We start from the raw sequence: 17,817 nt of genomic DNA, 5'->3' as shown, positions 1-17,817 counted from the left end.
TGCAGTGAATTTCTCATAGTGAGGATTCCTCTCAAACAAATGGCCATAATTTCCTAACCGTAGGGCTAGAACAGTCATTCTTACACCGTTTTGTTCAGAAGAGATGGGGGAATCTTAAAGTGTTGACACTTTATCATTAAAATATGAATTATTGAAGATATTTGACTTCTAATGCACCATAACTGAGTAGAGGCAAGCAAAATCTGCCTTGACTTGCCCTCAAACAACGCTTTCTAACTCTAAATCTATTTGGAGTATCGATATCATTCTTTCACCGTAAGAGACAGCAGGCTTTGGTGAACAATCATGGAAATTTTCAGGTCTCTGTGGAAATCCATTAAAAGATATGACAAGAGAAAAAAGTGTTCATTTCCAGAGTTGAAATCTGAAGAAATCTGAGCAAAGGACGAATTTCCTACCCTCAAACAGTCTAACTCATTTCAGAACGGTAATAGGTGAGAAAGAAATTCTTGAATTGTGAGCATCAGGAGTGTCTGAAGATATACGGGACAAGCCTCATGTTTAACTTCGCTTCGTTAAGGAGATATGACGATTCGAATATGCCTCTCATTAGAGAAATCAAGCGATGATTTTGAACAAGCTCTCCATTGACTTTCTATGGAGAGTTTTCTGACTTTGTGTTGGTCTGAGGTGATTTGCCAAAATTCTATAAATCTCACAACAATGATAGTAACATTTTCTGAAAGCCAGCAAAATACCTACGTTTTGATGTATAATTTGTGTGGGTTAAGTGAAAATTGAGCGAGTAGCAAGAAGTTGTTCGGACATGAAGAGAAAATTGCCAAAGGTACAGTGGCTCACTTAGAACCAACTGCATAGCAACCATAACAACGCATGTATTTTGTGAAAAATCACAAAGATGAAACTCAAACTTAGAGAGGGATACGATGAAAACGGTAACAGATATGAAAAAGCTGAATCATTCATGAATAGCCCAATAATTTGTGAACATTTTAAAATTTGAATGGTTGTTCTAGGCGAAAGTATGAGAACGTAGTTAAGTTTCAAAAAAGAGTAAGTTTTAGCAGAATTGCGGAAGTTTCCCATTCATTTCAAAGGACAAATTAAAGGAAAAAAACGTAATATTTTAAAAAGTATAAGAGTTAAAATACCAAAAGTCATAGCAATCATTAGCAGAAATAGCAGAATAGTTTAAAATTTGAACGGTGAAAATCGGCTGAAAATTGTGGAAGTAGAAAAGTGCCAAAAACGTACGGAAGCAACTGGAATAATAATAATATAATAATAACTAGAAAAATTTGCATTTCCTGCGAAAATGCAGTGTGGATGCTGTAAAGCTGAAGCTGTCTGCTGAAAACAGCTGAAGAAGCTGAAATAAGTATTTGAAAGTAGTTGAATTTTTAATCAATTTGCAGAAGCATAACAACTTAGCAAAAATTAAAAAACTTAGCTGAAATGCAACTTGGCCGAAATATTGTAACTTACTAAGAATAGTATAATATAGCAGAAGTATGTAATTCAGCTGAAATGTTAATATTTAGCACAAACATAACATTTGGAAGAAATGGTTTAACAGTATAACTTGGTATACAATACTATAACATTGTAGCAGAAATACTATAATTTAGCGGAAAAGTAACAACTTTGGAAAACAGTGTGACTCAGCAGAAATATAATAATATAATAAGCACAATACTATATCATAGCAAAAATATATCTAGTTAAAAATGTCATATCTTAGTGAACATTTATGACAGTTTTGACACAAAACTGAAAAAATAAATAAATAAACAGAACAAGATGAAGTTACCGCAAAACTACTTGGGAAAATTGCAGAAAAACCATGTCAACACATTTATTTTCTTAAAAAAAATCATCATGAAATTGGTGCACCTTACTGAATGCAATTGGGATATGCATTCTCCTGAGATGATTGGAACCATGATTCCAAGTGTATTTCAGTGTTCTGACACCCATGTCTGAATACTGGATAAAATGTTTTCATCAGTACAAATCCCACACTACCCTGAATCGAATGATAAGATTTATTACCACACTATTCACTTAGAAGATTTCACATCTAATGATACATGTGGAGAGGGCAATTAGAAGCATCAAGGCGATCAAAATATTTGACACCATTATCCCTCGGAACGGTGCTGGCAGTGCACACAGCTGCTTCCTAAGTATTATCAAAACAAACCCCTGGTTAAAACTTTGGCTAAAGATTTCACTGTCAGTGAAGTTGCACAGTTCACTTGGCATTTAGATTGCTCGTCTGGTAGATAGGGCACCTCATATACTAAAGCTACGAGACCTCTGCAGCAGCTGTAGTCTTGTATTTATTCCACTGATTGAATTCAACAGAATGTTTTAAAAAGCTGCACCGCTCAGACCAGTGCTTGTAACTGCACTATTTTTATAGTAAATAGTTTTATATTGGTTCAGGTAGATTATATATGATGTAAATGATTAGAGCTCTAATTATTGATAACAAACAACAATTTTTAACAAGTAAATGTAAAAAATGGTTTTAATGAATTCAGATTTTAGTGATTGTAGCCCCTCAAATGTAAATATTGGAACTATGCTTTGGCTATTTAGTAATGTTTACATAATCACATTTATGAATTGCACTGATTTACACTTGGATATATGTTTTTCCTGCCAAGAATAAAGAAACCTACATTTATTTCAACATATGCACAGCTAATTATGCAACCAAGCACCCTGTTGATTTACCATTAAGATTGCATTAGATGAGAAGAAGAAACTGGAGAGTGCATGTGTGTGGTGTGACCAACATACTGAACATTTAACTTGACATCTTTAAATCACCTGTACTCTTGTAAGACCACACAATAGAAATCAAATTATTTTAAGAGAGAAGTGCATCAGCGTGTGAACATGAAGTAACACCAGTCCACGCTCTCTCTGATGCTGCTGTTAACTTTGTGTCAACATAGTCGTTACAAGTGACTTTTACAGAGAGACAGGGTGCCATTCTTAGTTGAAGGTAGAGATGCACGATACCACTTTTTATGTCCGATACCGATACCGATATCATAAATTTGGATATCTGCCGATACCGATATTAATCCGATATAGTGTGTTTTTAATCAATAAAACTGTTTTTTTAATATCTTGCTGCATTTTGTATAAGTTCATACTCAAGTTTAAATAAACAACAACACTAAAGCTATTCTGTTATACCTGTATGTAAAAAATACACTGCACCCAAAATATTTCATAGTTCAGCAATACTGATCAATCTAATAAACTTAAACCTACTCCATCCTTCCTATTCTGGTATTTTAAATAGTACTTAGCAGAAATATTAAGCAACCTAACTGATAGGGTTGCAAACTCCCAGCAAAAAAAAAAAGGGAACCACCCCCACCCTCCACCTCATGATGCTTAATCAACGTAATCAACTTTAATTTGATGCAGTGTGAAAAAAAATGCACAGAAATAAATTATTTTTCAAGAATAATTAAATAGATTCAACATCTTTCTTCTACAGAATTGCAGACTGCACAGATGGTATCTTCCCAAAGGAAAAAGTACTATAGCTTACTAGGGTATATTAGACTTAACAGTTACTATATACAGTAATGGACTTCTATACATTTTACATCAGATTAAAACTTTGGGTGTAAGATTCAGATAATTATTTATTAAAAGCTAGACATTTTAAATGAGAATAAGAAAGAAAAGTATGTCTTTGTGCCCCCTTTTCCCTGTTAATGCCCTATCGGCCCCCCTGGCTAAACTTTGCTAGATCCGCCCCTGCGCAGTTACCAGCCGTCAGCTACGTAGAAAAGGATCCTGGTCTAGAAAGTAATATTAAATAAATTCTAACGACAGCTTATCAAGGTTAAACGTGCTGCTGTTGTTCAGCCGCTGGTTTCCTCTTTCTGGTGCAAAGCCAAAAACAAAGAAGAGAGACGGACTCGCGACAGAAAAGCCGATCAGCTGATCATTAAGCAGTTTCATGAAGTAGCGGCAGGAGAGGGAGGGAGAGAGAAGAGGCAGTTGCTCCATATATCGGTTGTTAAGCTTAACGTAGGTACGCTTTACAAACATTCAGAGATGAACTTACACACTTGCTTTACTTCTCTCTGGGATCACTTCCTCGGAGATGAAATGCTGGTTTGCTAGCGAGGCTACAAATACACACAGCCGCTCAATGTGAGCACACTGCTCCGACGTGCTACGGTTATGAGCCGAGTTACGCGGTGTCGCAAGTTTTGTGAGGTGCTTTTTTGATATTTAATGGATCGGATTACATTTTTTATTTCTCACCGATATCCGATCCAGCAATTTACGTCAGTATCGGACCGATACCGATACGTAATATCGGATCGGTCCATCTCTAGTTGAAGGTATCTGAAGTGAACATAATTCCTCACATAAAGACACTTTATCTCAAGCAGTCCAAACGGTGGCTGTGCAGATGGATCAAAGATCAACCCATCTGGTGAGGAACCAAGCCAGGGAGCGTCAGGGTGGACAACGAGGCCATGAGGTCTATAGTTAAAGTTTTTCAATTTGCAGTTTTCTCCAGCTGCGTTAAACTCCATGTCTGTCCCTGTGCTCACGTCTGCAGTCTGTCTCGTTCCTTTGAGGATTCTCTCTTCACAGTTTCACCCCTCATATAACAAACCTCTTAAACATGAAGATGTAATCTTGGCCTGTGGAGCTGATGCTAATCCTGGTCGGCTGCCTGTTCTCCTGTTGCTGTCTCAATCTTATTTGCCATGTCATCTGTGCTTTCAAGGTGGAAGAGTTCATCCTCACTGCAAACATGCACACACTCTGTGGGGTCCAGCCTGTACTCACAGTGTAGAGTAGCAGTGGCAGGTAAAGAGGAGGATCTTGGTAAATGTTTACAGATGTTGTGGCTAATTTGGGCTGCTGGTAAGAAAGCACACTCACCAGTGCTGTCTCAACACAGGTTTTCTCATCACTGATGCCCATGGTTGCTGTTAGAGGTCAATCTGTTACATCAAAGTCTTTGCATGATTCTCCAGTGTTTAGCAAGGAGAGGTGAAGTGGGTCACCAGCCACGTCGTTGTGCAGTTTATTTCTGTTAAATGCCTCACATAATAATATGAGGGTAGAATGAGGCACTGTGAAAGTCATCTGTGCAATAATGACAATAATAATAATAATAATAATAACAACAACAATATATACACTTAAAAACTACCCCGCACACAATAGTTTTGCACCTGAGCACTTAAAGTTAGAGCACTTTATTCATCACTTAAATCACTTTTAACTGGATTGTCAACGTCTGACAGTTTTTGGTCTGTTTACAAGTTTTACTGTTTATGTTTGTTTGTCTTTACTTTTATGAATAGCTGCTATAGGATGTATATATAATTATATTAATTATATTTAAACATTGCACTTTCTATTGTGCTTGGAGCATGTTACCTGACTGTTGTACACTAATATTGTATATAACAGCAGCTTACTATCTCACCTGATTTCTCCTTCCATGACTCAATTGAGCCTTGGTCTGGTGATGACCATTTTAATAGCTAGTTCCAACCCCTGAAAAAAAGCAATAACAAATATTTTTTTAAAAAAATACTTATCAAACAAGCATATAACATATTATTTATTGCAGGTTAGAAAATAACATTAAAGGGTCAGGCCTGAATATGAATCTCAGTGCTGTTTGGGTTTGTCCCACTGTTGCTCTGTCTCGGTGTAGGTGTGAAGAGACAACCTGCAGCATCATTTCTGATTGAAAGAGCAAGGCTCACACTGTGAGATTTTGTCAGTCGCGCGATTCAGCTCCTGCTCAAACTGTACGATTGACTCGCAGGGGTTAGAAGTTCGTAAGTCACGATGCAGGGTCTCACACTATACGGCCCGATGCTCTGATGCGACCCGAGTGCTCACACTGTGCGTCCATAACATGAAGGTTATAACAGAAATTCTGTCGCTCGCTCTCCCTCTCTGTCTTTCACTCACACAGACACGCACACCACCGCCATCAACTTTGCTAAATTGCTAATGAAAAACATTGATCAGGCAGCTGTGATTGAGCAGCAATGTCTATCCAACTATTTCACGGTTGCTGTGGTCATGATAATTTTGTGAGGCCACATCGAAAAGGCTCGGATGAGCTTTCCAAAGTTCTACAAGTGCCTCCATTGCTTGTGTCCAGATCACATGCTGCACTGCTGTGCTGCGCCGTCTTTTTCGCTGACATTTGTGTTTGCGCGTGCGTAGTGTGAGAAGCTGCGGTGACACCCTCACGACGGTCGCGAGGATTTCAAACAGGTTTGAAATCCTCAGGACCAAGCGATTGATGATCGGGAGCTGGTCGTGAGGTGTCAATCGCTTCTCATTACCCCACGTATACTGCACGATGCACGATGAAGGCCATAATCGGGCCGATCACCAAAACGGTCGCACAACTCAAAAATCGGCTCAAAATGGGCCAAAAATCACACAGTGTCTGCCCAGCATAATGCCGGGCTCACACTGTGCGATTTTTTCAGCCGCGCGATTCAGCTCCTGCTCAAACTGTACGATTGAGTCGCAGGGGTTAGAAGTTCATAGGTCACGATGCAGGGTCTCACACTATACGGCCCAATGCTCTGATGCGACCTGAGTGCTCAAACTGTGCGTTCATGAAATGAAGGTTATAACAGAAATTCTGTCGCTTGCTCTCCCTCTCTGTCTTTCACTCACACAGACACGCACACCACCATCAACTTTATGAAAAACATTGATCAGGCAGCTGTGATTGAGCAGCAGTGTAAATCCAACTATTTTCACGGTTGTTGTGGTCGTGATATCTTTGTGAGGCCACATCGAAAAGGCTCGGGTGAGCTTTCCAAAGTTCTACAAGTTGTGCCTCCATCGCTTGTGTCCAGATCACACGCTGCACTGCTGTACTGCGCCGTCTTTTTCGCTGACATTTGTGTTTGCGCGTGCGTAGTGTGAGAAGCTGCGGTGACACCCTCACGACGGTCGTGAGGATTTCAAACAGGTTTGAAATCCTCCCGACCAAGCGATTGATGATCGGGAGCTGGTCGTGAGGTGTCAATCGCTTCTCGTTACCCCACGTACACTACACGATGCACGATGAAGGACAAACTCGGGCCGATCACCAAAACGGTCGCACGACTCAAAATCGCACAGTGTGAGCCCGGCATAAGCCCAGACAACACTGCCAGCTACACACCAACACCAATCAGAAATAAGGACAACAGGGTCCCGAACCTCTGCTCTGTCTGCACTGAAGCACATAGAGAGGCAGTCTACACACAATGGCTATACAATAATTCAGAGGCAGAGGCCTGTGACATCCACCAGGTACAAAGAGGGCTAGATGATGGCACTGAAAATGAAGCTGGAGTCAGAGTCATTTATAATTCTGTGAATTCATCTTTTTACAAGTAGACAAACAGCAACACTGAACTGAATTGAACAACCATGCATGCATTGTTTACCAAGTCTCTCAGAGTATAATTTCTCTGACCTTTCTCAGTGTCCGACAGAGTACCCAAATAGCATACCTTTATTAAAATGTAATTTTAATAAATAGCAGTAGAATACAGGTAACTGATATTCATTTACCCAAAGTTTTAAAATTTATTCCTGGAAATAAAATTAATTCAAGTGTCAAAATGATAATAAAACCTTTTTTCAATGTGGCATTTTGTGTATGATTTATAAGAGAATACATAAAGTTCAACTTAAGTGACGATCAAAGACTGCAGGTCATTAATCAATGTATAAAACTAAAATAAATGTATTTTAGTTACACAGCACAAAAACACGGAAGCAAGACGTGTAATTAGAATTACATAAATATGAATTCATTAGTGCAATTTCTTTAACCATAGAGAATGACTAAATCCTTAGGACAATGTCATATCAGTGCACTGAACTCACTATGTTATCCATCAACCCGTGGTTGTATCCATCTAACAGAGCCTCAACATGTTCGCACTGTAATTTCCCCTCATGAATGAATTTATGCTGCACTAATCTGAATGTTCGCAGGGAAATCAAACGCATTTTACTGGCAGTACTCAAGTTGACTTACCTTTGTTTGAATGACGACGTATTCACAACGTGGAGTCTAAAAATAGCCAAATCTTGTAACCAACCATTGGTTAATCGGATGTGCGCCTCCAGACATTTGTAATTGCGAAACTGGTTCGCTGTGTATGCGCTAACTCCACAGGTACGGAAATATATCAGGCTTCGGGGTTTCTGCTCCACTGCCGTTTTTTCATACGGGTCCACATTTCCAATGCACGCTATTTTTTGCAAGTACCGTCCGACACAATCTGAGTCTATAAAGTTCTTTTTGTTTTGAGCTGCTTTTAAGTACGGTTTGTATCTTCCTTCCAAACGAGTGTTTGTTTTGATTCGTGGCCTGATAAAATGGTGGCATGCTCCCACAATGCATTGCGGCGTGACGTCAACTCCAAAGCCCTATAACTGATTTTATAAATCTCAAATTTACGTTTGAGACTTATAAAATAGTAATGATAATTCCATAATTAAAATTAGACGAGTTAACAAAAAAACAAAACAAAAAACAAAACAGTGATAACATAAAATCAACACAAGGCAGTCCAATCACGAAACACAATCGTAGTTAGCCAATCAGGGCGGGTGACAACAGATTACATCACAAGTTGTAATTTAAAGACCGGCGGGAACCTTCTTTGATCTTTCTAAGATACTTCGAGGGACACAGACGGCTCTTACTGTTCTTAACAACTTTATAAAACGTAAGTATTGAATTTTGAGGGTGTTTTTTTTTACTACCCTTATTTATACCCTTATAATATGTATAATACAATATAGGGCAAGACACAAGATCTAGCCATTTAACTTGCTGTCAATATAAAGACTGTCAAAGACTGTCAAATCTGACTTTTCTTTCTTTTTCCTATGTTACGTTTCTATTGCAGAGAAATTCATTATCGATAAATTCACATTTACTATTGACAGTAATGTATTAGTGGGTGTCATAGTTGATGAACTTATTGTCTCATGGGTATTTAATTGAAAAAAGATCTAAATGTATTAATGAAAAATAATTTCAGTCCTAATTTTTTATATGAAATATTAAGATCTTAATATTAAGATTTGACAAATCTTCGAGATCTATAACAGTTTTATAAACTTTAAGATGTTAAGTTTGAGCTGTGAGTCTCTAAATTTGCTTAAGGCTGGCACTCTGCCCTGGCAACAACACTTTCTAGCACTTTCTCAATTAAGCTATACAAAAACTGAATAACCAATAGGAGTTAAGCTAAAAGACTTAAACAAAAACCTAATGGAAACCAGATTTTGAATAACTTCATTTCCCACAATGCCTCAGAGCCATTTTCTGCGTGGTTACAGAGGTTGTGACTGACATGAAAGCGTGCTAGATTACTGTCATTCTATTAGGCATTTAAATAAAGTTAAATAATTATTATTAAATAATATTTTTTGTGTTGTCTTTTTTTCAGAATGGCTTTGATGAAGCTTCTAAATACCCGCCCTGACACGCCATATTTCCGGCCACCCCCACTGCACTTCAAAGTGTTAAGATCATGCGACCAGCTGAGGGTCACTAGCTGGCACTTCGAAGATGGGACAGCTAAACCACTGATAACCAAAAAGAACACAGTGGCAGCCATCACAGATAGCCAGACTGTGACCAAGGTCACGATATTTGAGGAGTTTGCCTCTAAAATCCAGCAGGGGGGGTGCTACATAATGAGAGGATATGAACTCAGGGGCACGGCCCCACCATACAATATAAATATAACTGCACGAACACAATTTTTTAGGGCACCCACCCTAACTGTGACTGAAGATCGTTTCACAGAAGCAGAGCATCTTCTGGATCCTCCTGCTCCACTCACACCTCTGAAGATGAGCTCCACAAATGGCGGGCTCATCACAGTCCAAGGGGAGGTGGTGGAGGTAAGTATTTGTGGTTCCATCAGAATTTACATGGCTTTAGGTTTCCAAATAACCCATTATTGCGTGTATTTTTTACAGTTAAAATAATTTTTGCTGTCAAGCAGAGACTAAATTCTGTTAAGATTGTTAAGCACAATTTTTAAAAAATATTTTCCTAAGACCATTTCTGGTATTTATGCAGCCAATTTGCATTGTGTCTACATACATTTGTATTGTAAGGGCTAGATTCTAATAAACAGTCTCTATTTGATAATAAAAAACAAACAGAATAATTCTTTTATATACCTATGTATATAAATTTACACAAAGGTCTTCATCTTAATATATACTTTGTAATAAAAATAAAAGCAGATACAATGGAAACTGGCAAAATTACCCTGAATTGGGCATAATGGACACCAACTAGAATTTGTAAACTGGCAGACTTTTCATTTATGTTGCTGTCACTTAAGAATCCAACTAAGTTACAAATGTATTGTTTGTAGAAAGATTTCCTTCAAGCTGTTTCATAATCATGAAAAACATCCTAATAAACTGCTTCTGATAAGTTCAATGAAGAATACTTAACATATAACAAATAACAGCAATAATATAATCTAAAAATCTTACTGAAGAAATAAAAACCTACCACATATCAATACACTAACTATTACTGATATTTTTATTTCAATTTACTTTTCAGTTTTCTGCAGTAAAGGACGTACTGTCCGGAAAACAGCACGTTCCCTTGCGGAATCTACAGCTAAAGGAGGTAATGATGCATTTTCAGTTTTATATTGAAATTGGTTAAACTAATGTGACAAATTTGACATTGCTGGTACATGAGCAGAGTGTCTGAGGCTGTGGGCTTTCTTTTTCTAGTTACTGGATTTTGGATTATTTAATTAATAAATCTTTAATTCTGTCATATTTGTGATTTCAGGATGGGTACACCATGTCAGTCTGCCTCTGGAGGGAGGCAGGAATTTACACCTTTAATGTGGGAGACCAGATTAACCTCTCCCACATGAAGCTGAACCACACCGCATATGGGCCACAGCTGCACAGCACTACTTATACAAAGATTGAGGTATGAAGAAGCTAAACCTTTGTACCAATATATCACAGCATTGTCTTATCAACAAATGTTTAGAACTAGGTTTTGAAATGTAACTACATATTCTTTCAGTCTGGGTCAAAATATGAAATAATATTACATATGTGTATATATATATACATATATATATATATATATATATATATATATATATATATATATATATCATATTATGTTATGTTATACACACACACACATATAGATGTCCAGATGAACATAATCCCAAGACGCCTTTGGGATTTAATTACCTGCATGATTGATCATGCATCATATAATGCATAATGTAACACATACATATAAACGTATAAACACTTATACGTGGTTTCAGTAAGTCTTGGTGACTTACTGAAACCACATGATGACCATAGATTTTCTTTTTGGATAAAAAAGGGAATGTTTGCAGGGCTAAATATGTGCTTATGCTTTGTCAACAGACAAAAGTAGAGGACAGAGCAGAGGTCCTGATCATTGGTGTGGCTACGAGTGACAAGCCGAACCAGCTTGAAGTGCTTTTGGATGATGGGCAGAGTCTCTTCATCGACAGTGAGCTCTGGCAACCATTTGATAATGAACTTGAGGAGGCAGCGGTCAGGGTAAAAGTTCAAATTAAAGGCAAGCAAATTATGCAGATTGAAAAAAAATCACTGTGAATAATTTAAAAAATGTACAGTTCCTTTGTTTGTTACTTGTTTGTTTGTTCAAAAATATAAAATGTTATATTTTATAAATTAAAAACAATGAAGTTCATTTTTTCTATGTATTTATAATTTTTAATCACACATTGTTCAATACTTAAGTGACAGCAACATAAATGAAAAGTTTGCCAGTTTACAAATTCTAGTTGGTGTCCATTATGCCCAATTCAGGGTAATTTTGCCAGTTTCCATTGTATTTGCTTTTATTTTTATTACAAAGTATATATTAAAATGAAGACCTTTGTGTAAATTTATATACACAGGTATATAAAATAATTATTCTGTTTGTTTTTTTTATTATCAAGTAGAGACTGTTCATTAGAATCTAGCCCTGTACCATAGTTAACTGTTTTAACTTTAACTTATTTTTGAAATCAAAAAATCAAATAAATAGCTGGAAATACATAAAACAGTCTTGTGTCTATTAAATGAAGCTGAAAGTATGGTTACTAAAACATTCTTTCTGTGACAACAACAACCTACATCTGAATACAGTCAAGACCAAGAAAAGGAGATGGTAATCGACTTCAGGAGAACAAGGTGATCTGAGCACTTTACCTTGATGAGGAGGTAGAAAGGGTAGAAATCTATAAGTTTCTCAGGGCCCACATCTTGGCCAACTTTACCAGGTCCACAAACATTTCCCACCAGGTAGGGAAAGCACAACAAAGGTTGCATTTTCTCAGGAAGCTGTGTCAGGCCCAAATAACTCAAATACTTCTAATTAACAGCTACTGTTCCACCATTGACAGCCTTCTGACCTACTACTTTACACTCTGGTTCAACTGCTGTACTGTGGAAGACAAAAGCAAACTGCAGCAGGTGGTGAGGGCAGCAGAGCAGGCAAAGAAATTTATACAGGCAGACTTCAGCGAAAAGCCAGCATCATCATCAAGGACCCCTCTCACCCTGGACACTCACAACAATTGAAATATATATATATATATATATATATATATTATATATATATATATATATATATATATATATGTGTGTGTGTGTGTGTTTGTTTTAAACACTGGAAGGCTATAAATGTTTGGTTTTTAAAAAGAAGAATAACAGAACAGATCAAGGCTGAATGTTGTATTTTGTACATAATAAATGGGGCAGGTCTATCAACAATATTTGATTTGTACCTTTTGAAAAAAAAATTCCTTTCATTATTCATTTTAACATTTCTGCTCTTTTAATTTTTTATTCAAATAATTGTGGAGCAAAATGATGAACTTGAGATTTCTGGGTGGACATGATATCAATGAGAATAGAATAGAATAGAATATTCCTTTAATTGTCCCACAAGGGGAAATTTGGTTGTATCAGCAGCAGCACAAAAAAAAAAAACACACACACACACATATATACAAACAGAACAGGACACAGAACAGAAACATGATTTTTACATAGTTACATTAATTTACATTAATTACATTACAAATTAATCTAAAATCTATACAAACAATTGAAGCATCCGTTGGAATTGTGAATACATCCTTCTTTGCCATGTTTACATTTATGGCCCTAAGATGCACAGACACATGATACGCTATTAACTGCAAAAATATATACATATATAAACAGGAAATGAGAGACAAAATATATTCTCTGAATTGCTGGAGTTTTGTGCACATCCAGTATGGCAAGGATAAACAACATTACAACTACATTAAAACTCCCAAGAGCTTCTGTTTTTCATTTAGTTTAGTTTTAGTTTAGCTTTCCTAATTTGATGATAAAGTACAGAATATTGTTGAAATGAAGTTCACATTGTGATATATTTCAGGTATGGAGAGTCACACAGCTGAACAATTGATGCACATGTTTAAAGAAACAGGGATAAAATACAAAACATTGCTGTGGAATAAATTACATTGAAAAATAATCACTGCCCTGTGTTAGAGAGTGATTTATGATCAGGTATTAATTGGGTTAACTTTACCTCTTACAGCTTTTCACATAGTGCTGTGACCAGGATGGAATTTATCATAAAGTAGCTGTAAACAGTAGACTCACCAACATGAATGTTATGGTTCTACTCTGATCAAAACTCATGTCAGCTGTGTGATCTCATAAAATGATAAACAGAAACACATATGACTGGATGTGATCTTCATGAACTTCATAAACTTTTCAAATAGACTTAATGGGTCAAACTATATGTCTGACCCATTATCTATATATATTAGAGCAGTCTAAGCACAGATGTGGAAAACCACTGTTACACCTATTCTATACTCATGTACTTACTGACACCCCATGCTAAGGCAGTATTCATACAAACACACTTTGAGCTTTCTTTCTTTATCCTCTTAAACACTTTCTTTTTTTTCACATTTTGAGGTTGTGTAATCTCTATAAAGAATATGTGTAATGGTTCAATAGATTCTGATTTAAATGTCCATAATAATCAAATGATCATTATTGTGCATCCTACAATTCAAGATTTAGAGCTGTGTGTTTGTATGAATTCAGCTTGCTATACTTATAGACTAAAATTATACAAATCCACTATTTAACCAAACAAGTTACATTGTTTGGCTAAACAGATTGGGTTTGTTCTACAACATAATTATTCAACAATTGAAAATACAAAACAATATAATTGCACATTTATCCAAAAATGGTGCAGTTACTTATTTCATAGGTCTGATATTGTTTGTTAAATCTGGTGACACAAACAGAGTCAAAAAGTCATTGTTGGTGTAACATGTGGCTCTTTTTACCTTTGACCAATGATGTGCTGCTAAAACAAATAAAAAAGAATGTAAATTAAAAAATGTTTTTGTTTAGTAAAAGGACTGAATTTACGTGGAAACTGTCACCTTAAAGCCTCATTTTAAATACCATCACAAACAGATGTTTTCCAAATAGTTAACAAAGCTGCAGCACATTCGATCACTGCATCTAAATCTAAAAGAAGACAAAAACATATCAAATATAATTTACACAATGGAAGACTTTTGATTTAATAACTAAGCTTAAAATAAATGTTACCTTTGAATATTTGTGGGAAAAATCTGATGCTACCCCAAGAGTTCCCCAAGTCACACTGGAAATGATGACAAAGCTTGCAGCCCTGTCTTCCTGGAGTGAGGTGACAGAAGTTGGTGTCTAAGAGTGGTCAAACACTGACACTCTGTCCACTTGTGTAGAGTCTAAGAAGCTGGAATGCAGGCATGCAGGACGAGCTTGTTCTAAAAAAATACAGAAAAAACAACAACATTTCATTGGTGTTAAGGCATAAAAAACTACAAACAAGTAATACAATGAGAAAATATTGAAATACCTCATAGGTGCTGCAGGCCAATAACCAGAATCCAGAGCAATCTCACACCATGTGAGTGTGAGATTGGTGAAGATAGACACAAGCTCAAGTGATGAGGTTTGAATGTCCCAGTTTGGAAACTGAAAAACTCAGAAGACAGCAGTACCTGCACAGAGAGACAGAGTAGAAAAAAACCCATACATTTTTCATCCATAATGTGAATTAAAACTCATAAAGTGCCAATTAGTTTAATCATTTGAGTGTGGAATTATTTATGAAATAAACAGGATTTTAATTAATTAATTAATTAATTAATTAAATTAAAAGCTCTGATATGTATTTTGTTTTTATCAAAGATAAAGAATCATACCTTTCTCTGCTCTGTAGATCACTGGACTCTGACAGGCAGTACAGTTTCCTCAGTATGAGTCATCCTTGATGGTTTCACAGGTGTCGACTGTGGCAGCATGGTGATGGTCTCTAGATTAGGCAGGAGGTCAGGTGATGTGATCTTCTCCACTGTTGCCACACTGATATGGTAGTTCATAAAAACAGCAGTGTCTGTGTGACATGTAGTTATCTGTGCAGTCCAGCACTGATGGATCAGGTTTGGCTCAGCAGTTCATGAAGATGGTGTTAAGATGTTGTTGTTTCAGCTGAGGATGGTGAAGTTTGAAGGTTTTGCCACAAAGGAGACAGGACTGTGTGCGCCCTGTCTGAAGAAAATAAACCTACAAAACATAAAGTGCTTTTAACACTACCCACCCTCCCCACCCACCCATCTCAGCCCCCAAATGTCAATATAATGCTGGTATGGGGTGTCAGTTAGTAAATCTACTTAGTGCATCAGAAAGTATGGGCTACACCTAAAGCCCATGCTTTCTGATGTCTTTGCAGCTATTTCCAGCTGCTCAGAGAATTCTGACTTGGCCTTTATCCACCCAAACCCAAACCCACCCGGATAAAGGCCAAGTCAGAAAATGGATGCAGAACTTCCATTTATATCTAAATCAGTTTATACACATTCTGTTAGCTGTAAAATATTTTTATTACAGAAATCTCTGGTGCCTAAAGATAGTTTAAAACTTTTGACTTTTTTTTTTTACCTGTAAAACATGATCAACAAAAACTCATTCACCAAAAAAACCTTTGATTCTACAAAATCTATTATAATTAAGAAAATATAATTATCTGTATTTATGCATGTGACCCATAATAAATACCTGCATTTATTAGGGATTTATTTATTTACTATTTAATAATTTGAAAGCCCTTTGAGGAGAAGCTCTCATTTCTTGAGATACATACATCACAGTAAATAAGTATCAACAAAAAGAGAGGACAATTTACACCAATGAAAAAATGCATTTTAAAAGAGTAGATTTAGTAATTTAAAACATGATGATAAAAATAAATGATTTTTTATTTAATAAATGTTGCAGCACATTTCAGATCAGAGGTGCATGATAACAGAAGGCAGATGTTCCCTGCTCTACATGAAGTTCAGCCATGGTTTGGTGAATTGATTAATAACATTGCAATAAGAAAGGGTCTTCTTGCAGACAGTCAATGAAAAATCTTTTTCATACTCTACAATCAGTAAACTCTGTAACAAACATGATCTGTAATTGTTTCAAAACTCACCAGACGACTTCATGATTGGCTGGAGGACAGGACACAGAACACAGGGTTGTGGTAACTGTAATATGTCCTCAGAACACCTGCATGAAGATTCTGCTGTGGCTGAGAAACAAAAATGAGGTCAAGCAGGGTGTTCTTGTCTGTAGTGGCAGAAGTGATCAGCTGTGAATACCCTCTCGACTGAAACTGCTCCAGAATCTGTTTCTTCCCTCTGTAACTGGTTCTCATTAAAATCTCCACACACAATGATTGGGTGACAGTCCATTATTTCAAGTGAATCTAAAAGACTTACCAGGTTTTGCATGAATGATGTCAAACTGTAGTCTGGAGGTCTGTACACAACCGCAATGAGCGCAGGGAATGGAGCCTGAACCTTTAACACTAAGAACTCAAGATCAGTGACATTATGCAGATACTGTTTTACCTGAACCTGAAAATGATTCCTCAAATACACAACAACTCCACCACCACTTCTGCTGGCCATGTGAGGAAAGTTTGTGTAGGACAGATGTCTGTTGCGTTTGAACATGGTGTAGCCGTCCAAATGAAGACTGTCTGCAACAAAGGAGCCTTGGAGGTGAGACTCAGTGAGACACAAAACATCTGCTAAACACATTTCATGATGACTCTTGATGTCACTGATGTGAGATGGCAAACCCTCCGTATTGTGATGTATCAGTGTAAGAGTGTCAAGTCTGTTGACTGTTTCTCTGACCTGAAGAAGAGGCATCATTTCCTCAACGCTGGCTTGTCCATGGTTTGGAGCGCTGCAGTTACCTCGGGATGGCGTAAATCTTTTTCTCATCCAAGTCCTGTAAATAGAGTCCACTGAGAGACGTCACCCTGCTGAGAGCAACATAAGCCATACCTGTTCAAAATGTTCTTCATTGAAACTACAGCTGTCTGTGTTGTAAGACCCTGGTTTTGTGGATGTGCAGGCAATGCTAGCTTTACAGGAAACTGTCTGCGTACCGCTCCTTAAACTTCAGACTCTCTCTCTCTCTCATGTAAACCAGATATCAGATGCTGCATTAGCAACTGCGGTTGTGTCTCATAGGCTGCCGGTTGTCCATTCTGAGCCCCAGTTAATTATTGTCCATCATTTTCAGATCTTCACCACCTTTATCAGTATACCAAAAGCACCGTTGACCAAACCGTTTAGTGTGTCCAGGTTTCTG

General features: G+C 37.1%; 1 protein-coding gene and 2 long non-coding RNA genes across 3 annotated transcripts; 1 reads left to right on the top strand and 2 right to left on the bottom strand.

The window, feature by feature from the left end:
* Positions 1-4,679: 4,679 nt before the first annotated feature.
* On the bottom strand, positions 4,680-8,534 carry LOC109198351 (uncharacterized). The gene is made up of 4 exons (XR_002059184.2): positions 8,060-8,534; positions 5,474-5,544; positions 4,921-5,071; positions 4,680-4,814 (listed from the first exon to the last, which is right to left on the bottom strand). It is a non-coding gene; the product is annotated as an uncharacterized LOC109198351 (long non-coding RNA).
* A 98-nt stretch (positions 8,535-8,632) lies between these two features.
* LOC112845258 (uncharacterized) lies at positions 8,633-12,127 on the top strand. The gene is made up of 5 exons (XM_025904715.1): positions 8,633-8,756; positions 9,486-9,945; positions 10,628-10,696; positions 10,868-11,014; positions 11,476-12,127. Exons 2-5 carry the CDS (start codon positions 9,487-9,489, stop codon positions 11,689-11,691), a joined length of 891 nt encoding a protein of 296 aa, XP_025760500.1. The 5' UTR covers positions 8,633-8,756; position 9,486; the 3' UTR covers positions 11,692-12,127.
* A 941-nt stretch (positions 12,128-13,068) lies between these two features.
* On the bottom strand, positions 13,069-16,867 carry LOC102076342 (uncharacterized). Its single transcript, XR_268681.4, has 5 exons — positions 16,643-16,867; positions 15,369-15,729; positions 15,020-15,164; positions 14,728-14,927; positions 13,069-14,643 (listed from the first exon to the last, which is right to left on the bottom strand). It is a non-coding gene; the product is annotated as an uncharacterized LOC102076342 (long non-coding RNA).
* Between the last annotated feature and the right edge of the window lie 950 nt (positions 16,868-17,817).

Source organism: Oreochromis niloticus, unplaced genomic scaffold (assembly GCF_001858045.2).
Source record: "Oreochromis niloticus isolate F11D_XX unplaced genomic scaffold, O_niloticus_UMD_NMBU tig00006504_pilon, whole genome shotgun sequence".
NCBI lineage: Eukaryota > Metazoa > Chordata > Actinopteri > Cichliformes > Cichlidae > Oreochromis > Oreochromis niloticus.
This window is presented reverse-complemented; position numbering and strand designations above follow the sequence as displayed.

Excerpts from the sequence above, each read along its gene's own strand:
- LOC112845258 (XM_025904715.1), top strand. The coding sequence starts at position 9,487 with ATGGCTTTGATGAAGCTTCTAAATACCCGCCCTGACACGCCATATTTC. Across the intron at positions 9,946-10,627 it reads TCCAAGGGGAGGTGGTGGAG|TTTTCTGCAGTAAAGGACGT; the intron begins GTAAGTATTTGT and ends TTTACTTTTCAG. Across the intron at positions 10,697-10,867 it reads GGAATCTACAGCTAAAGGAG|GATGGGTACACCATGTCAGT; the intron begins GTAATGATGCAT and ends TTGTGATTTCAG.